This window comes from Tachypleus tridentatus, chromosome 12, assembly GCF_004210375.1.
Source record: "Tachypleus tridentatus isolate NWPU-2018 chromosome 12, ASM421037v1, whole genome shotgun sequence".
NCBI lineage: Eukaryota > Metazoa > Arthropoda > Merostomata > Xiphosura > Limulidae > Tachypleus > Tachypleus tridentatus.
In genome coordinates, this window is record NC_134836.1 from 87,744,379 (window position 1) to 87,768,274 (window position 23,896).

Genomic DNA, 23,896 nt, shown 5'->3' on the forward strand with positions numbered 1-23,896 from the left:
GAGTACATTATATACAATGCCTCCCAACGGCATAGCAGTATGTCTACGGACCTACAACAATAGAAACCGGGTTTCAATACCTCTGGTCTGTAGAGCACAGATAGCCCATTCTGTAACTTTGTGTTCAACTACAAAATATAAACATTATATAAAAACGACTTTGGACTCAAACTGTGTCATAACAGTGCATGACGCCTCATCCAGTTATGCTGTGTATCTTGTAGCTTGACCTGCAGCATAATTTCCATTGCATGCTTTCAGCAACCAAGTTAGTACACAAGAACGGCACTTTCACAGTGCTCGTTTCAGCTATTAGATCACACTAGAAGTCCTGACATGGTTTGATGGTTAGGGCGCTAAACTCACAATCTGCGGGTTGTGGGTTTACATTCTGTCACTGAACATGCTCGTCCTTTCAGCAACAGGGGCGTTTTAATGTAAGATTAAGTCTTACTATTCATTGGTAAAATACCAACCTCAGGTATGGCGGTAGATGGTGTTAATTAGCTGCCTTTCCTTCAATCTATTATTTCAAAATTAGGAACGCCTTACGCAGAGAGCTTTCGAATAGACACGAAATTCAACAAACAAGCGATCGCACAGAGATCCGTTGGTACTGATTTCGATGATTTGGTTGATATATTTTGGTATGAAACAGTATGAATACACGTTTCACTTTCTAACTGTTTGTGATTTGCGAAGTTTGAACGATAAGTAAGACTAGAAGGATTAGATTGATGAATCTATACACACCGTGGCCTCGTTTCCAGATTCTTCTTGATTGTTTCGCATTGTATTAATATTAGAGTCTCACCTGTTATAAAAAGCTATACATAGTTTGGATTGTCTTGTCGACCACATTAATCCATATTTTCCTCTCCAATGCCATTAAAAACAGAGGATATTTTTGCCATAGAAATTCTAAGTTCTGTGTCTAGATACATGTTTATTATATGAGTGAATGAATACTTTGCATCGTTAAGGACTTTTACATACCGTTTTTGAAATAGTACATTGTTCAGAGGCATCACACAACCTTAGAAATGTCAAAAAATAGCGAATGTTATTCTAATATATACCGTTCTACAATGACTTTACAACGACTGTGGCTGCCACTTGACTTAAGGATTTGCTTACATAAAACCATTTTAATATAACATACTCAGTGGGCATATCAGCGGGTAAGATACTAATATTTTGGATGTATATATTAAATAGAAAGCATAATTGACTGTTGTATAGTTTGTGTCAAATTATATGATCCAAAAGCTCAAAATCAGTCAGAAGTGTTACTAGTTGTATCCCAGAGTTGCATATTAATATTAAAGAGTACAGTACTTTGATTACCCCATGTTCATCTAACATAAGATCCGGAAATAATATTGATGTTATTGTAGCTAATAGACGACCCAAAAACTTTAAGCATTTATTCTGTTATAAACAAAACACTAAATCTAGATAAGAGAATACTATCCAGTATATGAACTTAAGATGTAAACTCTGTGGTCTAGGTTAAATTACTAATTCTAATATTATTAGAAATACAGATGAATGTTATATTTAAAACGAAAAAACAATTCCCTTGTAGTTCTAAAAACAGTATATATGTTAAAATGTCTGGAGAAATTTACATTGGCTAAACAGAAAATGTAAGAATGTTCGATTCTTTAATAACAACGCCACTTGGATAAGCTACTGTGTGATTCGAGGAGAATCGAAGCTACAATTTTAACGTTGTAAGGCCATGGATTTATTTACTTTTGTCCCATTGAGAAAAAAGAAATGTGTTTGTTTGTTGTGAATTTCGCTCAAACCTACACAAGAGCTATCTTTACTACCCAGACCTAATTTAGAGGAGAAAGACTACAGGGAAAACGGCTAATCACCACCACCCACAGCCAGTTCTTGGAATACCCTTTCACCAGTGAATAGTGGTATTGATTGAAACATAATAACACTCTTACGATTGAAAGGACGAGTATGTTTGGTGGGATGCGGATTCGAACCTGCAACCCTCAGATTGCGAGTCAATCACCTGACCTTGCCAGGCCTTGACACGAAGTTAAGATTTGGAATGTTTTTTGTTTGTTTTCTGAATTTCGCACAAAGCTACACGAGGGCTATCTGCGCTAGCCGTCCCTACTTTAGTAGTGTAAGACTAGAGGGAAGGCAGCTAGTCATCACAACCTACCACCAACTATTACCAACGAATAGTGGGCTTGACCGTTACATTATAACCCACCACGGCTGAAAGGGTGAGGATATTTGGTGCGACGGGGACTCGAATCCGCGACTGTCTGATTATGAGTCGAACGTCTTAACCCACCTGGCCACGCCGGGTCGATTTAGAATGAATCAACATAGAAGTCATATTAAAAACCTAACTTAGAACCCAATCCATTTAGACACTCAGAACATTTGGACAACTGTATATTTAGTATCCATGGCTGATTACAAGAACCTTTATTGTTTAGTTTTCCATTTTGGTTTTGTAATAATCAGTAAAAAAAAATATTTTATGAGAGCTTTAAATGTAATTTAAATAACTTTTGAATTTATTATGTTTTTAAATTGTGCTTTGTTATCCTAAATGTTTAATTGTATTTGGAATTTATATATTATATATAATTTTAATTTATTTTCGATTTTTAGAATATGTTTGTGAATTCTAGATGTTTGTATATAAATTTCGAAAATATTATATGAATTATTTTTAATTAGGTTGGCCGAAGATCATGTTTACAGCTAAAGCGAAAATGTTACCAAGCAACATGAAAAAAAAAACAAACGGAATTAAAACAAATAATAATTCAAAAGCAGTATCATTTTGAATATTTCTATACTGAATATGCTCAAGAAGCTCTCGCTAAAACATATGCATTGCTTGGCCATCTCATTAGGGCCTGTGTATAATATTAATATATGCACTGCCTGGCCACTTCATTAGGGTCTGTGTACAATTTTAGACTTGAATCTTATGCGATCTACAACTGAAAATTGTGTTGATAACATGATGGGTCAGATGATCCCTAAAGCACTATAAGTGAATGGGACAAGAACATTTGTAATAAGTTGAACATACAGTGTCATTGTAAAGATTCGTCGTTCAGCGCGTCATAACTCACAAACGATATGGCATAAGAAGATGAACGTGCGTTGAAGTGTTAAGGAATTCATGTGGATGCAAAAACCACAGATGTCCCTTTTTTGATACCATAAGTGCCACTGTGGATTCTTCCACATATTTTCTATAGGCATAACTAAGTTTTTATAAGAGCACTTTTAGGACAGAATAATTCCCCTCACTTTTTTGTGAATAGACACCTCATATACTAGACGCAACACCAGCCGAATTAAAGATTAAAATGACCAGAAAGTAACCAGTGTACCAGAGGAAATGGTCATTATTGCAAACAAAATCCTATGTGTGAAGAATTGTTACTCTGTACGCTTAATTATGATTAGTGCAAAACTAGTTATTATGTTTGTACCTATGTTCCGTTAGGCTGGGAGCGGCTTAAATATTAGCTTGCCGGACAGCGAAGCTTAAGATTCAAGGTTCGTGTCCGAATTTTATGATCGTTTGCGTTTTATAAGAATGACGCTCATAAATCAAGACAGAGTAGAGAATCTTAAGAGCTGGTGGTATGTGCTGCTTTCCTTTTAGTCTAAAAGCTCGGAATTACAGACGACTACGAACAGATAGCTCATTGTATAGCTTTAGGTGAATATCCGAAAGAAAAACACGATTTTAGTAACTTTCGATATTCTTCAAATATTTATTAACATTTAGATTCTCTTTGATGTTTTGAATTAAGCACAAAGCTACACAATGGGCTGTCTGTGCTCTGTCCCTCATGGGTATTAAACCCGGTTTCCAGCTTTGTAAATCCGCAGACATACTGCTGTACTACTGGGGAGCTCTCTATAATGCGCAATGGTCATCTTTATCACCAAACACATAACTGATAGACGACTATTATAAGAAGGCTAGTCACGTTAAAAGTACTTTATTACCCTTGTTACAGTTTACAGTGTTTTTGTATTGTTAGTATTACTGATTTCTGAATAGATCAATTCCATTGTATTTAAATCTATTTTAAGAGTTAATGTATCGAAGTTCTAATTCTAAATGTTTAGCAAACTAAAACGAACTAGAATATTGTTTATATAGTTTTGTGTTTAGTGCTTATCAACCGGGTTACGTTCTATAAGTTGCATGAAGTGTGTTAAAATAATCATTCAGAGCAGGGGCAAATACAGGATTCTGTAAAGGGATGGATCAATTTGGAACTAGAGTATAATTTTAATACAGTTGTAATTACACATGTAATTACTTAATAATTTGTTAAGTAACTGTATTTTTTTTTTTTTTGGATATAATTTTAATAGGTTTACCACTAGAATTTTGGATTGAAATGGCTTTACTACGTGTACAAGCTTTTATTTAGCAACAAAATTAAGTAACTTCTATGATTTAACTTAAATTTTAGTAGCATTGGGAAAACTTCAAGCTTCATTATTTATATTTAAAATAGAAGCAGGTACACACACGATACATACTTGATTGCAAGTTTAAGATAACAAAATTACAGTTTTTTTGTGTGAGGTACGTAGTCAACGACACACTTATTTCACTCCAATTTCAGTTTATTTTTATTTATTATAACAGTAGAGTACAGAAGTGCAACGTTTTTTTATACTTGAAAATAATTTCCATAATATTTGAAAGTAATCTTTGGTTTATTGTTTGATAATTCACATGATCATTATTTGGTTTATTGTTTGGCAATTACTAGACCAATACAACAACAATAACTACAAATAATCTCATAAGTAGATAAAATAGATTATTTGTATCTTTAGGGTTAAAAAATACACGTTTTATTGCACGAAGTCCCAAATGCCTTTCAACTTTATATATAAGTACACTTGTTGGCTATATGACAAGAAGCATCACTGATATCTTTAAAATGATGTAATTATTTACACTAAACAAGAATACAAACTTATAAATACTTACCAACACATCGACAATAATATTAAATTACCGATAACTACTTTTCATGATTGTACTTACACCATATAAGTGTTATTACTCTCTTACAGACTGTTATGTAATCCCATTGGAATTTAGTCATAATGAGTTTTTTATCTACACAGATGTGGTTTTATAAGTTTGCAGGCACTGAATTTAGCGCATGCTATAAATGAAAGGTAAAACGTTGGTAAAGAAATAGATTTATTTTTGATGTAATTTCACTTTACTAAAATGGCAAATAAGCATCAATGTCATATCACATAAATCTTATCGGCATCTAATTCTTAAACACTGTCACAATATCTTAGATGTATATATATATGCAGAAAAATGCGTAAAATGATCTAAATATAAGTTACAATCGTTACCCTTATGTTTCAGTGTTGATGGTGATGTCTTTTTTTTTTTTTTCATTTCTTAGAACAAACGTCAAGTTATTTATCACGATCTATGTTGGACTGGTTGACTTGGGATCCAGGATGTTATTTCCTGAATCAGTTTGAATGAATACTTCAATAATTTAGAAATTCTTACTATGATCAGTCAATGGGAAATACTGAGAGAGGTAAATAGAGTTTGAGGTTGGAATTTAATTTACAATGGTACACAGTCTGTACTGAGACTACAAATAAACACAAACATCATAAAACTGATTTGTGAAATTTATACATATGAATTTTAATGTAACTAGGAGTGTTATATACACGTGCCTACTTATTTCAATAGTAATGCATGAAAAGGATGATTATCCAAAAGATAAAAAAACATAAGTAAATAATTGGTTCAGATTCAGAATTGGTGTTCTTATTTAAGTCAAGAACACGTTTGTAGAAAGAAACATCTGTTAATAAATCGTTACAAACTACTTATCGTTCACTTAATGGAGATTGTAATGGGAGAAAATCAATCGGAAGATTTCTTTGTTAATTTTATTATGTACAAAGCTACGCAAAGGGCTATCCATGCTCTGCCCACCATGGGTATCAAAGTCCGATTTATAGCACTATACGTACACAAACATACCACTATTGGGGAGGAGGATCTCTGAAAATCAGTAAAACTTTAAAGAATTTGCAATGCTAAAATCCGGGGTTCGATTCCCTGCAGCGGACAGACTGTATATAGCCCAATAAGTGGCTTTCCGTTAAAAACGAAGAAAGAAATAGTTTAATATTTTTTTCATTATACTAAAAGTGTTAGTTATTGCATAGCTTTGTTCGCTCTGAATAACGTCAATATGTATCACTCTAATGATAAATGATTATTTTATGAGTGGAAGTAACTTTCGTGTGTGAAAGTTGTTCACCTGTATGCCAAATCGCCCGATTAACTCACTCCATATTCAAAAATTTCGTTCAAGTAAGGTACAACATTTTCCAGGAATTTTCGGTTATTATTGGGAATTTCTTACTTGTTAATTGTTTTATCTGCTCAGTAAAGCGGTTGAAAAACTGTGATTGTTGAGAAACGCAATTCATTTTTCTCCTGGTATCATCTGTGTTACTTTAAATTACGTAGAACATCAAACTAGGAATTCACAAAAACAAATCAAAGAAACATTTTAAGCTTAGAAGGTAATATTCTTCTCACAGTTACTCCGTTTACCTGCAAACACTTCTAAAAAGACAAATGTCACAAGCTTCACAAAGGAATGGAGTTTTCAACACAGTCAAATGTCTGATATATTCTATGAAAACTATGTTTCAGGTCTCCACAAGGTTTCTTAACGTACGACGTCACGTCTGTTACTATTACTAAATCTATTTCGTATGATTTTGTTTCCTGTAATTCACAAGAAGATGTCGATAAGTTTAAACTGTTCGTCTCGTTTTGACAGCTCACTTCATTAAATGGTTAACACCAAATTTAAAGCCAAAAAATAATCACTCGTTCACTTTTATTTAGGTTTTTTTTTAAAAAAAGAATAATCTACTTATCGAAAATTGTCGATTGTATCACCCTGAAATCTCCTTCAAAATGCTTATGAATTTGGGGTATGCGAGTTTCGTCAGTCAATTCAGGCGGGAAAAGTCACGGACGACTGAATGAGTTGTATGTAAGGCTACTCTACAAGTAGATGAAAACGACATTGAATCGAGTGAACAAACTGAGAATCACTCATAACAATACCCTTTTTATCTTTTTTTGTCCTGGAAATGCGCGCGCACCTTACTGTCTAAATGGTGGATGTAAATATTCTGTGGCAGACATTTTGTAAACAACGTATTAAAAGCTTATCAAGGTTTTTAAAGGTCTAGCGTTACGTCATAAAATAATATTATAAATGTATTTACTGATATTGTTAAGTACGGTAAAAATTAGCTCTGGCTAAACTAAAGATAAAACAAAAACACGAAACTTGCACAAGCTACATTGTTAATTTATCTCTTTATCAAGTATCGGTTATATATAATAAAGACTTAACTAATGCTAGGCCTACAAAAATGTGGCTTATATATATAGAATTATATTATTCTAGAAATCTAGTAACGTCGCAATAAATAAACTAATTTTATTGCAAATGTTTGGCAAGTCTCTGCTGGTCCATAACTAAAATCAATTTAAGAGTGTTACATCATGTTATAATTTCAAAGAAAGCCTACTTATTATGAATAGAATGTATTTGTTGTGTGTTTTGGAAGTGAAACGTAGAAGTTGTTTTGCCCTGAAAGTAGACCGGTAATAAACTTTTAACATATAAGATTGACAGTACAGGATAGCCTTAATATCGGTTGCTTCAGAGCAGTATATAATCAGTTTATATGTATATTACAGTTTCAACAGCTTTAGAGTTATGTATGATCACATGTTAAAGTATCTAACCATATTACACAGAATAACAGAGGATTAATTAACCTGGTGCTATAAATAAAATGTTGTCTATGTTGAAGAGGTTTAGATGTGCGCGTAACTGACTTAAACTACGTTGCATGAAATATTCTTTTCAGGTTTGTTTTAATTTACTTCACAATCCAAACTCAATAATCTAACTATATTTTTGCTGTATAATGTACACTGGGCAGATGTTTTAATATTAATTATACTTGAAAGTTGAGAATACTTTAAGTTTTAATGTATTTTGTTTTACTTTGCTAATAAAGACGTCCAAGCAAAGATACATACAAAATAACATAATAAGATTAAGTACTACTTGACGTACTAGTTAAAAAACAAGACAAAAAACGGGTTTCGTGACACCAATCTATACATCTTATTTTCATTTTCTGGAATTAAGTGAAAAATAACATACGTTTTATACAGAAACGTTGAAATCTTACATGATTAATGAGTGGAATACCCACACATATATACATGTACATAACCAGTCAACTTGTTATTAATATAACAGATCAGTTGTTGCACTTTCCATACTTCAAGACATAAAAACCACAGTCTGTTGTAATGTTCCACAACTCTGTGTATGCACAGAAAATACCTAATACTAAAACTGTTACTATACTTCTTCTGATTTTTCGGGTCAACCAAACTTTTATATTGTGATTCGTCTTCGGCAAAACTCTGTCAGATCTTTCAGTTCACGATACCATAACTTATGTACATGATATCTTGCATGGAAGTGTTCCTGTTCATACCAGATGCAAAAATTCGTGGTAACAGCGCTTAGCTCTGGATGCTTGAAACTCCACATTCCTGCAAAGTGGAAACTACTGAATGAGCATGTCTCTTATAACTATGTATTAACCATGTAAACACTAAAAGAAAGTGAAACAGATACAAACCTGACATATCTCCAAACAGTGGTTAACACATTATTAACTGCAAATTTGCGTTTTATGGATAAATTAATGCAAATGAGAAAAGTTGAGCAAACTTATCTAATTCAAAATGAGTCCTAAAATAATAAGTTAAGTAAAAATACATCAACAAATAAACAAGTAAATTTAGTTATATAGGATCCGTAAACTAATATAATATATTTTATTGTAATATACATTAAAGAGCGACCAGGTGGTTCAGGCGCTCGACTCGTAATTCATAAGGGCATTATACAGTTATCAAAATGCACTTTTAACTTAAGGAAAGATAATTTGTAATTTTTCACATGGTGGCACGGCATGGCCAAACGTATTAAGGCGTGCGACTCGTAATCTGAGGGTTGCGGGTTCGAATCCCCGTCACACCAAACATGCTCGCCCTTTCAGCAGTGGGAATGTTATAATGTGACGGTCAATCCCACTATTATTTGGTAAAAGAGTAGCCCAAGAGTTGGCGGTGAGTGGTGATGACTAGCTGCCTTCCCTCTAGTCTTATACTGCTAAATTAGGGACGGCTATTGCAGATAGACCTCGAGTAGCCTTGCGCAAAATTCTAAACAAACCAAACATATTAAATAATAAGAAATACTTAGAATATAGGGTATTTTCAGCATTTAAAACAGTAAATTTAATGTTTTTATTCCAGATATGTTTAATCCTTTAAATTTTTAAAAGTGATAAAATATTCGTTCAGTTATCGCTTGTTCATATTTATCTTTAAATTACTGTAGCTCTTCCCTATCTTCCAGTTCACTACATACCCCGTACTGAACATGTACAGTTAAATAGTCATTGCACTGTTCGGATACGATACACAACATAAAGTTCAGTAAGTTGGTGTATTACACAAGAGGTTCAAAAAAATAAAACAAAAATTTAGATGACATTTTCTGTTTTTATATAGTAATCATAAATGTTGAAGGTGTAAAAATGTGACTTGAATGCAAAAGCCATTCATTCAGACACAGATACGTGTTAAACGTAGATTTATAACAATTGTCTTGTGACAGTTATTTTCACAATTACGTATAATTGTGCCATTGTAAACGATGATCAATGCATGAAATATAAGAATCATAAGGATTGGTTGTTTTAATTTGTTCAGAGTTTAAAAAACATTCAATATAATGAAACACGCTATACTACTGGCAAATAATGAACGGTAAATAGACTCTTAGAAACAGCGTTGACCCCTTGTTGGAACAAGTGGATCCCCTACAGGGAGTGAAGATGTGCCCGTACTGGTGGGGGAGGGGTCGTATAATGATTATCAATGCAACGAATCTTTTTACGTGTACCGTGTTACAAGCGTCTGTAGGTTAGTGTATGAACTAGACCTCGTAAACAGTGTTTCCATAGTTCACTGCCTGTTCGCGATTTGCTGGTAGGGGGCGTTTACTGCAGAAACAGTATCTTAGCAATACTAGAATGACCCCCACCTTCACTCGTCTTCCTGTAGTAATGATGTCATAAAGTGTCACATTACACGACGCTTTTTCTAAATTGTCTACGTTTCCTGCCGGACATTAAGATAGAAATGTAAAACTGGGGAATAAAGTACAAAATAAGAGTACAAACAACAACAACAACAGACAATTATGTTTGTTTTCTGTGTTAGTATATGAACAGTAAGAAATTAAGTTGACTCATTTTGTATCTGTCTATTAAAGTATGTATCTCTGACCATAGAATTATCTTTGTAAATAGTATCTGTTCATTTGTAAATGACATAATGACATCTCTTAAAACTTAAAAAGATATTCTTCACGTAGTGTAAAGCAATGACTATGAAATCATTTGCAGTTTCTTTTTTATTCTCTGTCTAACTTGCATCTGCTCGTTTAGTTCGACCGTTGAGTTCTTGGGGATTTAATCATATAAGGGTCGACGTTTAAAAAAGAGAAAGCATTTAGTTCTTAATGGCTTACAAACAGCTGAAGAATATTCCGTCTTATCTTGACGTGCTGTCTGTTGAGTTTTATATTAGACCGTCAGGTGTATAGGTTTAGGTAACAGTGCAGCTGTCTGCCTTTTGTGTTGTTGTATACATTTGTATGTATAAGAGAAGTGAAAATGTAAGATACAAGGCATCTACGCTCAAGACCACACAAAACAGATATACATATTTAATACACTCGTGATGACGAGGATTTGATACACCTACGTATAAATAAATGCATATGGTGTACACTAGTTTTTTTTCGTTAACTTTTCCATCGCTGTTTTTTAATAGATAAATAAAAACTTATACTGTTTAGTGTTTTGGTCCATCTTGTAAGATATTTTTTTTTCTCTGAAGTGATTGGTAGGATTTTTATTTTCTGGAAAATCCGCAATAGAAGACGTGTCGAGATAATAAAAAGTATGAAACCAACAAAGAGCTTTAATGTGAACGATCATATCCGATACAGGGACTTTATAACCAGTGGAAGTCACAGACAAAACATATTTTGGTATATATTGGATCAACACCTAACGGGTGTCAGAAATGGAATGGATTCAGCTCTGTGTTACACAAGCTTGTTAGTACCACCCTGGTACAGTGGTGAGTCTACGGATTTACAACGCGAAAATCAGGGGTTCGATTCCCCTCGGTGGATTCGGCAGACAGCCCGATGTGTCTTTTCTATAAGAAAACACAAACAGAAACTTGTTTTGGCAATTGACGAAATAAGGAATGAAGGAAATCCAGTCTCAATAATACCATCAAAACACACCACACATCTTGATCCAAGACACGAGAAGTATTATAAACGAAGAATGTAATAAAAGTAACAGTAATTCTTTAACACGTAAAGTTTACAGGGATATGTCTAGTCCATGTCGTATTAAACAAAGATAATATAGGTTGATTAGGTTTCGGAAACTTAACGAATGCCAGCTCTTATGACAAACCTGTGTTACGTCCAGCACATTAAAGCAAACTGTGTAAATACAGCTTTGTACTATACTGAACAAAGGATGTCCTAAATACAAGATGTTTGGATATTGTCAACCACGCGGCACGCACAGCTGTTTGTGTTCGTTATCCTAACCACCCTCACCTTCCTTATCAGTGAAGTTTTATCAGAATAACGTGATGGATAGTACGGTTGTAACTCAGTTGTCACAAACCGTTGTGTAGACACGATTTCCTTACCAACCTACTTTAAAATAGTTCAAAATATTTCTCAAATAATGAACTTATTGCTGTAGCTTTGACGTATTATAATGACAAGGTGCTAAAGAATAAGGAATAGTGTTTACTGAATAATTCATTAGAAATAAGTGTCATTAAAGCGCTGACAAAGAAAGTTATTTCTTGTAAATATGGAATATACACTCATGATGTTAATTTGAAATAAGATTGGTAATTATAATTGAAATGCAGTTTTTTCTGTACAGATACAAGTCACAGTCGAGAATAGAACTTTAACTTAGGTTTATTTTGAATTTTATGAAAACTACACGAAGGATATATGCGCTAGCCGTCAGTAATTTATCAGTGATAGACTAGAGGGAGGGTAACTAGTCATCACCACCCACCGCCAACTCTTGAGCTACTCATTTACGAACGAATAAAGGTATCGACCGTAACGTCGTAACGCCAACACGGCTGAAAGGACGTGCTTGTTCAGTGAGAGGTAATCAAATCAGGACCCACAGATTATGAGTTCAGCCTCATATCCACTACATCACGCCAAGTCCTTTAACTTAGAAGCAGGTGTATCACTAGAACAATAGTAAACAAAAATACTCGATGAACAATTCGAAATCCATCAATGACACCATCAGCGATCTGTAGTAACAGAGGATGATTCAGCTCAATAAACATTTTGAAACCCACCAACGACACCATCAGTTACCATTAGCAACATAAATTGAAAATGATTCAGTTCAATAAATATTTCGGAATCCACCAACGCCATCATAAACGATCTGAGGATGATACAAAATACTTAAAAATACGTATTTTGTTACGGTTTCTCCATAACATTAGAACAAAAGACTACATGAAAATGAACGACACTCAAAAATAAAACCAATATTCAAAATGATTTACAAAAAGAAAATTGGCTGTAACTTATACATACAATAAAAAGCCATTAATTGTAAAGATAGATGAAAATAATTGAGGTTATTGTGTAACATCGAGTGCGCAGTTATTATCAACAAGTTGTTTGTGTTAGAATTTAAAATATTTGGGGAAATATAATAGTTCTTTTCTTTCGTTGTGTATACGGAAACATGAGGATTTGGAAGTCTCTAGTCGGTTATGCTCAAGGCACGTTCATGTCGAACGTCATGTAGTTATAATTGGCGCAAGGTTTTACCAATATAAGTGGCCTTGCCTCATCACGGTATTACAGAAAATAAGAGGTAGAGAAAATTTAGTTCGGAAAATACTATGAATCCAAAAAATCGACTTGAAAATAATTAGCAGTTTAATTTGTGGATTAAAAAATATTTCATTAATTTTTGAAGTTAACCATGACGGATCTACTTTGCTTAAGAAAGAAAAGACAAAAATTAAAGAACATTTTGAGATAGTTCAGGATTCTTTGGATTTTTTCTTTGGTGCTACTTGAAATTTTATCTTACTTAATTGAAATACAGTTTATTTTATTCAATACTATTTGGCCTAACATTTTCATTATAATCTATTTTAATGCGTTTGGATTAATCATCATCATTCATTAATGTTTCTCCTTTTTAGTTATAACGTTTTAAGAAAGCTACAGTGTTAATTCGATTATTTCCTTTAAGTGTGAGTTATGGTGGTATTGATGTTAACTATTTTTCAATGTGTCTTGCTGATTGTGATAGCATGTTGAAATGTTGAAAACGAATTTATTTGGTTCAAGCAGATTAGCAAATAAAGAAAATTAAAAGGGTTGTTAAAAGTGATAAGAAAAAATAAACTGTATAAAAATACATCTTGAACTTGACACGAGCAATCAACACATGGACTTTCAGTATTCAGTAAACTGTATGTATGCTCTACGAGGGATTGTTCGTTTGTAAGGCACGAAGCTACACAATGGGCTATCTATGCTCTGACCACCACGGGTATCGAAACTCGATTTCAAGGCATACTACACGAACAGCCTATGCTCCAGTAGGTCAGTATTAATTCAGAAAATGTAAACGTTGTTATACTAGAATATTCTCGACAGTTTTCTTTAGATTAAACTCTTTACATTAAATGATTGGAAAATGACCAGCATGTAACTTGTTCCGTATTTTCAGAGACGGTTAAGTAGCTTAGAATAACCCTATCTAATCTCAGTCATCCCTCACTAGATGACAGACATGTTCCGTATTTCCTATTCTTAGTATACCCTGTCCATCTGATTCCTAATTCCCACCACGATATCTTCCCTCCACCTTCTCTTTTCCCTATCCTAGGTTGTCATACCATGGTCCGTAATATCTACCTATTATCGAAATACCTTGTTACAAGTCAAGCTTATTACCATTTAATTCTTAGAATGAATTTTATTGCAGCTATATCCCTAAAATAACTCACCTTGTATTAACTTACGTCAAGCTTCAAGTCTTTCACTTGCCCTGTAAAAAATATACCTACAACTAAAGCTTTACATATTCAATTTAAAAATGGACATTTTGATAAAAATCTAAACTTCACAATAGAACTATATTATTCACAGATCTGATTGCAGATCTACAGAGCATGTCTAGCTCTTATTTATCTACTAATTAATGTCAAGTACGTTTAAGTCCATTGGAATGTAGAGAAACCTTTGCGAAACTACATTCTGTGAAGTAGTTTCACTAAAAATCAGTTTTAATATAAACTAATGTAACATAGTAGTTCACTTCATTATTAGCTTTACTACAATCATTCTGAGCATAGCCTGCCTCTCGTTTTAAGCAAGTGTATCTATAAAATTTCAGAATGCCAAAAATTTTACAAGACTCATTCCTTATAAGCTCCAAATAACAATAAACATGTTAGAGAGCACTGCGAATAATTCTAGAGTATTAGGTGAATGCAAATTTTTTTTTAAATTTTGCTTTTTCTAAAATTACATAAAAGGTGTCATCTGAAAATTGTAATATATAAATTAATGAATTAATATTAACACTGATATTTAAGGCAGTTATTTCAATATCGATGATAAAAACGTCAGAGATTTATGGCATGTACATCACTAAGGCATGTACAATACTGTGGTATTTACAACACTCATTATAACTTCATCATCCTAATAAAGAACTTGAAGTTAACATACTATACAAACGGTTAATAAAATATCAGTTTTTATTGCGTTTGAGTATATTCCTTTGTCCTGGCTGTACTGAATTACATTTTATTTGTATAATTATGAGATTACAGATGCCGAGCCTTTATTAATCCCTAGACTGACTAACAAAGATTTACAAATTTAGTCTGCATGCTCAAATTTACGGCCCGGCATGACCAGGTGGTTAAGGCACTCGACTCGTAATTTGAGAGTCACAGGTTCAAATCTTCGTCACACCAAACATGCTCGCTCTTTCAGCCATGGGGTCTTTATAAGGTGATAGTCAATCCCATTATTCGTTGGTAAAAGAGTGATCCAAGAGTTGGCGATGGGTGGTGATGGCTAGCTGCCTTCCCCCTAGTGTTATACTGCTAAATTAGGGACGGCTAGCAGAGATAGCCTTCGTGTAGCTTTGCGCGAAATTAAAAAAAATGTAAACCATACCTCAAATTTATAATTTGCGAGTAATAAATAGACTAAACCGGAGGCACGAGTATGTCCAGTATCAGTAGGGTTTAGGCCCGACAAAAAATACAAATTAGCATAAGTGTATTTCACTTGATATGTTATTTTAGTAGGAATAGTAATTCGGGAAACTAGACGCAAATTATTTTGAAAATGCGTACCGTCTCGTCTGTTGTTTGGATTATCATAATTCAGGTATCTTGTGTGGCCGAGTAGCATTCATTAAAGCATTTTAGCTTTAAGTGAAGGAGTCAGCAGAGGGTATACATTGGGTTTTGGTTTCGTTTTCGTAGGCAGTCAGTGTTCACGAGATTAGCAGATAATTTGTAACAGCTGAACGAAAGCAAATAATGCTTAAAGTTAATTTTCTCCAAGTAAGAATTAAGAAACGAAAGTATCTTTCAATAAAAGATGAAAATATAATATATTTTAATAACTGTCATATTATTCTATATAAAAATAATGTTGTATATATATATATATAAAACATTTATCGATTTGTGTGCAAGCATTGTATCATGACTGTTATTCATTGTATTTTTACTCTAATTCAGTTTATATTTTTAGGATAATCAAATGTTGTTTATATTGGACAAGATAGTTAGCAGAACGTATTAGTTAGTAAGAAAATTAATTCTTTAAGACATAGTTGAGCAAAGAAATAGCTAAAAATATTCTTAGTTTCCGCGATTAATTATCATATTTATATAAATATAAAAAGCATGTTTATTCGAGTCTCCGTTCATAGTGGTGGAGCCATCTTAGCTAAAAGGAACTATTGTTTTTTACAGGATGTCACTATAATAAATTAACTTCACAATAGTTGTTTACCGTAAGTTAAAAAATGTATTGCAAATTAAATGAAAATAGGATATTACAGTAAAAAAAATCACGTACACAGAGTCTGTTAAACAAAACAGATTAACTACATTATAACTATCAAAGTAGCTTACTGATATTTATTTCTTACAAAAGGTGTGTATAAATATATATCAAGAAACTTTCTTATTGGTGTGTATGGTATAGACTATTGTCAGAGTACAAGCGATTTACAATCGGTGTACCATGATTTAAATATCTTACCTGTGTCTATTAAAGACTTAAAGTAGTTTATTTCGTTATTTTACCTTTTGCTAATAATAACTTAACTTTTAAGTTCTTTCCATTGTTTTACCTGTTAACCATACTAAGTTAATAACCTCTTTCCATGTCTTACCTGTTAACCATACTAATTAAATAAGCTCTTTTCATTGTCTTACCTATTAATCATACTGACTTAATAACCTCTTTCCATGTCTTACTTGTTATTTATAGCGACTTAATAAGTTATTACCTTTGTCTCATTAACTTACCCTAAATAGAAATGTAATAAGAGTGTATTTACTTAGCCTTACCAACTGCCAGGTTGATTTTAATTTCGCTTTAAACTTATAGTTTGTTCTGATCGGAAGGAAATTAATATTAATGACTTAAACATGTTATATCACCTGTTACTCTCAGCGGCCTGACGGCCAAGCTCCTTCCATTCTCCACACCGAGAAAGCGTAGCTTAGTCGCTCGTGGGCGACATAGCTGCAAGAACTTGTTAGTTTGACATCGTGCTTGTCCTCCTTGAGAACTTGGTACAAGAAATCGATGTAGCGAGCAGCGAGTTTCAGCGTCTGTATCTTGCTCAGTTTGTCCGACGGCAGGGTAGGAATGATCTTCCGTAAGGCAGCGAAGGCTTCGTTTAGATTTTGTGTCCGTTGTCTCTCTCTCACGTTTGCTAGTAAACGCTGACTCTGCATCTCCTCGAGACTCTGACAACCACGTTTTCGTGCTTTTTTTGGTTCGCAATGCCCGTTCACATTTTCGTCTTCACGATTACTGCGACGTCTTTTGCGCTGAGCTCGTGGAAGTTCATGAAATAGTGTTGTAGACGTTATAGCGGAAAATGTTTGAAAAGGACGTATTATTTCATGTTCATAATGCTGACTAGTTTGTTTAAGAAGAGCAGCAACGGATGAGAGAGTGAATGCTGATTGGTCCAGAGTCTGTTGATCGACCGTTGTCAGGTCTGAATAGTTTAATAAAGCACTGCGGGAGATATGAGACATTTCTGCCGACGGGGAGTTACGAGGAGTTGTGGATTTCTGGCCGTTTGACATCGCTGGAAAGGGAGACATGTCAACGTTAGGCCCGGATGGTGATGGGCTGTCTTCTTCGCGTTTCCCAGTTCTGTGTCGGATCTCGTGAAATAATGGCGCGTGGACACTGACAAAACGCAGACGTTAAGTAACCTGCGTCTATCTCGAAGAACGTGTTGACAATCGTTTAAGTGGGGTTTATGTATACACGTGGTAAATTTGTTCTATACATAACATTGACTCTGAAGAAGTGTCTGCCTAACCGCCTTTTTCTTTTTCTTAAGCTTGTTCTAGAGACACGCTGTGGACCAATCAAGATACACGGTGCACGTGAGGTCGCTCTCACACCAATCACGGAGTCTAAGAGTTTTCTTGAGATGTTAGATACAGATTAATATAAATTTTTAGATATAACAAAGAAAAATCGCATATTAATTATACCGCAGTATGAGTCAAGGTACGGTTATTGGGTCTATTTCATTCTTAGTAGGTATACACGTGTTTCAAAATTGAGAAACAAATTTATCTGATTTCCACTGTAGTGAAACAATTTTGGCAAAATTAAGGATAGCATCTAAAATGTTTATTACAATAAAGTTTTCTTGAAGGTTTAGTTTACGCTACAAATTCATAGCAATAATAAATAAAGAATAATTTTTTATTAGATTATGAAATAGTGTAATAAAAATAAACTACCTAGTATGAGACAGCTGAAACACGTTCTAGTTTATATGTAAGTTACAATTTTAAATTCGGTAACTCAAACGACATCGGACGTTTCTTGTAGAACAAGGATTTTTGGAGGAAAGTCCTGGACTATTACATCATTCCTTTCAGAATATGCATGGACTGTTGAGTTGATTTAAAAAAATAGTTGCTATGTTATCTAATACAATCGTAAATACTTTCTGAATGTATGTAATATGTTTGTTCATAGCAACATTACTGAGGCTTTCTGCTGCCGTCCCTAGTTTTGAATTACTGAACACGATTAGGTAACCGACCGACAAACCCAATCGCCAACTTTTGGGCTTTCATGACTAACGAATAGTGAGACTAGTTAACTGTCACATTATAACGTCCCTTCTGCTGAAAAGGCGAGTAAAATCGGTGCAGTGTTTCGATCCCATAGATTATGTGACCAGCGTACTAACCTCCTAGCGATGTTAGGCTTAGAATAATATGACTTGGTTAATTGTTTTGTGCATTCTATACTAATGTGACGGTCAATCCTACTATTTGTTGGTGAAAGAGAAGACCAAGAGGTGGATGGTGATGACAAACTGCCTTCCCTCTAGTCTTACACTGAAAAATTAGCAACGGCTTGCGCAGATAGCCCTCGTGTAGCTTTGCGTGAAATTCAAAAACAAACAAATAATACAAATTGAAGAACTTGATATATTTTTAAATTTACAAATATGAAATTCTATAGATGATATATTTTATTTTATCATTTGTATATGATTTCTTATATTTGTCATATCATATATATCTGTTGCTTTATGTTACACTATTCTTTACTTAATTTGAGTTTATTCGTGTGTTTAGAAAGTCTTAACTAGCTTATTGAAATAACCTATCAAATTTATTTATCCGTATTTATTTCAGTAACCATGTCTTGTAAGATAGGTCTTATTTTCACTGCTTAGTTAAATAAAATTTGTCTACTTTTCTCAATGTTTGCTTCTCCTATTAAACGGCGAAGCACCCACTTTTGCTTGAGTTTTGAAATTCGCACTTCGCTGTTCACTTTGAAGAGACGCGTCATTTTAGATTTAGTGGTCACCGTGAAAGATCGCTTTGTGAGACACTTTTGAACGTGCTATGGGACGATGTTGGTCATTGAAGGGTCATTCGGAAGAATGAGTCATTACCTAGAAGCTCCATGCATTTAGTTTGAGCTATTCATATGACACAGTGTTTTTGTATTACTTCCTTGCGGTGTGTGATTTATGTCATTAACATGAGATCTCAGGATATGACTGTGCGTGGAATAGTAGATAACACATAAAAAAGAGGATATTTCGAGCTAAGGGATTGATCAAGATGGACTATAAGTTTATTAGATATCACGGTATAAAAAAATACAACAAAATTACATATTGCTACAATACAACAAAGTAAAATTTGCGTTATTTAGTTCACGTGTGTTTTACCATGTTTATAATTACTACCTGCATTACAACCCCTGCAGTATGTTAGGTTTTATGAATAGAATACGTATTGAAGTATAGCTCTAAACCAACGTTCTGGTGTTTCCGGAAATAACATTAAATCCTAGTTTACTTTTTCTTTTTTAAAGAAATCATCAATGTGTGTAAGTTTGTGTGCATGCAATTTATAATTAGTAAATCGCCTCGCTATTTCAAGACTTTTGAGATACGAACTACTTTTTGATGGAGAATGAAGATAAAGTTGCAAACATTTAGAAGCTTTAGTAAACCTTGAATCTGTTGGGAAAAAATTCAGCTTTTCAAATGTGTATAGGATCCACCAGTTGTTAAGGCTGTACACATTCAACAGGATAGATAATTTGAGATAATTCTCTGGAATCTTCAATATTTCAGCACCCAGGAAGATCTGTTGCACCTAAACAATCGTGCAGTTTCACTGTTTAAAAACTGACACTTACACGGAAGATCAAACTTACGCACATTTATTTCATATTGAAATTTCAGCTCGTGAAAGTTAACTGAGCATATGATTCACGCCAACCCCTCATTTCTGAGAGCTCTTCTCATACTTGCGATTATATCACATCTATAATTGTACGGCGTTTTTTCACACCCGTAACATATATATTCACAATTTGTGGGTATGCATGAAAGAGTTTGATAACTATTCTTTGTCTGCGGAGTAACCACAAGTGCAAACACTTTAAAGTCTGAAAACCCATTATTTTTACTGATGTTTTATTGATTTTATTCGAAAAAAATCATATACTCTCTTTGTCACTGAATTAAACCTGGAATAAAAATTTAAAATTCAGTACTTCTTTGCAATTATAGGTGTTTACAGTATTTACAGATGCAAAAGAAATAATGAATAAATTCTGCCAGAATATAATTGTAAAGCAACTAGCAAAGTTAACTTAGCATTATATAGTTTAAAAATAATTTATAGACAAAAAAAAGCCCTGTAACAGTATAATTCTTGGCTAAAATATAGTAAGAAGTTACGACCTAAACAAAACTGCTAATAATTGCAGTTCACATTGTACTCACGATCACACCATTACAGTTGTTTTTCATGTAACTGATCATACATATATATCGCCCTAAACCACTATTACCTCTTTCATATTCCAGCTAGTCTGATGGACCTTTGTATTTACGAAAAGTCCCATTGCTACTTGAAATGGCACATGTAGTGTAGATAACATATTACTATATATTTTTCTTGGCTTTCACTTATAAAGTATTAGAAATAACAAACAGTGTGTTTTAATAATGCGCTAGATTTAAGGTAACATGAACTGCTAAAATAACCTGCAAATCATTGTGGTATTTAGATGCAATTTACTAAAATATAAAGTTTATTTTCATTTTCTAGGCCGTGATCCTATTTTGTCTGACTACATAGTTTTCTTTTCTCAATGTAACACCCGGTTCACTATAATTCACTAATGTGTCCTTCGTACAAAATATGATTTAATTAAAATTATGTCATGTTTCTGAATAATAGTGGAATATAGTACTTCCATAAAAAGAATGAACAGGTGGATGACTTAAATTTATATTAACGACAAAGTATGCATCCGTAGATTATTATATATTTACACCCGAAGGACTAGTATGAAAGTTCTGGTGAAACTCCCTAGACCAAGATAATTCCGCGACACAGGTTCACACAGTCAAACATCGCAATGTTAGGAAAGTGACCCCAAAACGAGAGACTAAAATTTAATTTTATTAACAATAAGATGAAAAGAATTAACAGAAGTCTGCAATTAAATGAAGATAATAAGAGAAAAATATAATAAAAATACATACAATATCAACCTATTAGTCACTAAGGCCTAATGAGAACATCTGAATAGCAATTGTATACAATTGTAGCAACTGATAACAATTGTATTAATGGAATGCAAGGTACTTTACATCTTGGGTAACTAGTAGACTTTGTGACTGAAATAAAATATAGAAAGTACATGGATTTTGTAATAAATTTCATATTACATATTAGAAATTAAAGGTTGTGTTATGAAATATTTAAATATAATATTATTTCACTAAACAAGAGATAATACAGTCAAATAATTCATGTGTACACAGAAATATATAGTGCAGAAAAATACTAAAAAAGTTAAAATAGAAGAAGTAATACATTCTGGCTATTGATACCAATATAGTATAGCATAAAATAGTATAGCAATTCATATTCATATAATAAGCAACAATACAAAATCTATCAACTGATACATGCATAGGAAAACATAACACAGTGTAACAATTATAGCTACATAAGAAGAAACAAATCAAAACAGTTTGGCAAATAACATTCATATATAGCACAATATAACAATTCATATCCATATAAGAAATAACAACATAAAACAGGTCATCAACTGATACTTGTATAAGTAAACATTGCACAATATAACAATTCACATTCATATAAGAAACAACAACATAAAACACCTTGTTAATTGATACTGGTATAGGTAAACATAGCACAGTATAACAACTCATATCCATATAAGAAACAACATAAAACAGCTTATCAACTGATACTGGTGAAGATAAACATAGCACAATATAACAACTCACATTCATATAAGAAATAACATTATAAAACAAGTAAAAATAACAAAGTATAACAACTCATATCCATATAAGAAACAAAATATCCTATCATCAATATAACAATCACATTTTGTGTCCATATAAGAAACAAAATATCCTATCATCTAATATTTGTGTAAGAAAGTACAATTCATATCAACTCATAAGCATATATATACACATAATACAACCTTAGTAAATGATTGAACTGCTTCAGTTTTAGATATTTTTAATGTAGTTTTTTCTTAAGAGTATTTCATTCTGAGAAAAGGAATACAAATAAGAGCAAAACCACCAATATCCATACTTTCTTGTATTCTTACTTCTGCTGTGTTGTTATTCAAATCATACCTTGACGCTAATTTGTTTCATCTTTTGTTAATGAGATTTGACCTCTAAAATCAACACGCAATATTTTACTTTAAGGTCAAAAAAAAAATTAGTGGTTGATTAGGTATTCTGTCAGGTCCGAAAATCCAGAAGCCTGCACGTGAGGGACAGGACTCTATAGAGCATGATTTATGGATCATTTTACCATGCTGTTTTTTTTTTTTATCTGAGTCTTCGGTAAGGTGGTTCTGTGTTGTTAAAGTAGACCACCAGCATGACCACTGTCATTTCTCCATTATTTTAGACCACCAGCATGCTATAGTCCTGTTATTTGGCCATTATTTTAGATCACCAGCATTCTATAGTCCTGTCATTTAGCCATTATTTTAGACCACCAGCATGCTATAGTCCTGTCATTTAGCCACTATTTTAGACCACTGGCGTGCTATAGTCCTGTCATTTAGACATTGTTTTAGACCACCAGCATACTATAGTCCTGTCATTTAGCCATTTTTTAGACAACCAGCATGCTATAGTCCTGTCACTTCGCCATTTTTCTAGACCACCAGCATGCTATAGTCCTGTTATTTGGCCATTATTTTAGATCACCAGCATTCTATAGTCCTGTCATTTAGCCATTATTTTCAGCATGCTATAGTCCTGTCATTTAGCCACTATTTTAGACCACTGGCGTGCTATAGTCCTGTCATTTAGACATTGTTTTAGACCACCAGCATACTATAGTCCTGTCATTTAGCCATTTTTTAGACAACCAGCATGCTATAGTCCTGTCACTTCGCCATTTTTCTAGACCACCAGCATGCTATAGTCCTGTCATTTAGACATTATTTTAGTAGTCCTCGTGTCCTTATAATATTATTGTATTTCACTCGGACAAAAAAGTCTTTATGTTCCTCACCTGATCTTGACTCGTCCTCCTTCGTATCATCTTCGCCATCCTCCACATTTGAGGGCAAGTCGTCTGATACACCATTATGTTTACCGTTCCTTTACGAAGATGTCATGTGAAAAAGTTAGGACACCCTATGAAAGACTGTGTATTTGTGTAACATTTTTGGATATATGGATATTTAATCTCAATTTCAACAATGCTGAGAGATTATAG

The 23,896-nt window shown here is 33.4% G+C and overlaps 1 protein-coding gene across 2 annotated transcripts; it reads right to left on the reverse strand.

The window, feature by feature from the left end:
* Nucleotides 1-4,635: 4,635 nt before the first annotated feature.
* LOC143233920 (twist-related protein 2-like) lies at nt 4,636-19,327 on the reverse strand. 2 transcript variants are annotated; one of them, XR_013018406.1, is made up of 3 exons: nt 17,018-19,327; nt 14,327-14,367; nt 5,425-8,692 (listed from the first exon to the last, which is right to left on the reverse strand). XR_013018406.1 is itself a non-coding variant. In XM_076470808.1 (2 exons), exon 1 carries the CDS (start codon nt 17,693-17,695, stop codon nt 17,027-17,029), a length of 669 nt encoding a protein of 222 aa, XP_076326923.1. In that variant the 5' UTR covers nt 17,696-19,327; the 3' UTR covers nt 4,636-8,692; nt 17,018-17,026. The 2 variants fall into 2 exon arrangements, 1 of the variants encoding a protein (XP_076326923.1); XM_076470808.1 differs by lacking the exon at nt 14,327-14,367 and having other exon boundaries at nt 4,636-8,692.
* Between the last annotated feature and the right edge of the window lie 4,569 nt (nt 19,328-23,896).

What these genes read in the sequence shown, in the direction of transcription:
- LOC143233920 (XM_076470808.1), bottom strand. Translation starts at nt 17,695, where the DNA reads ATGTCTCCCTTTCCAGCGATGTCAAACGGCCAGAAATCCACAACTCCT.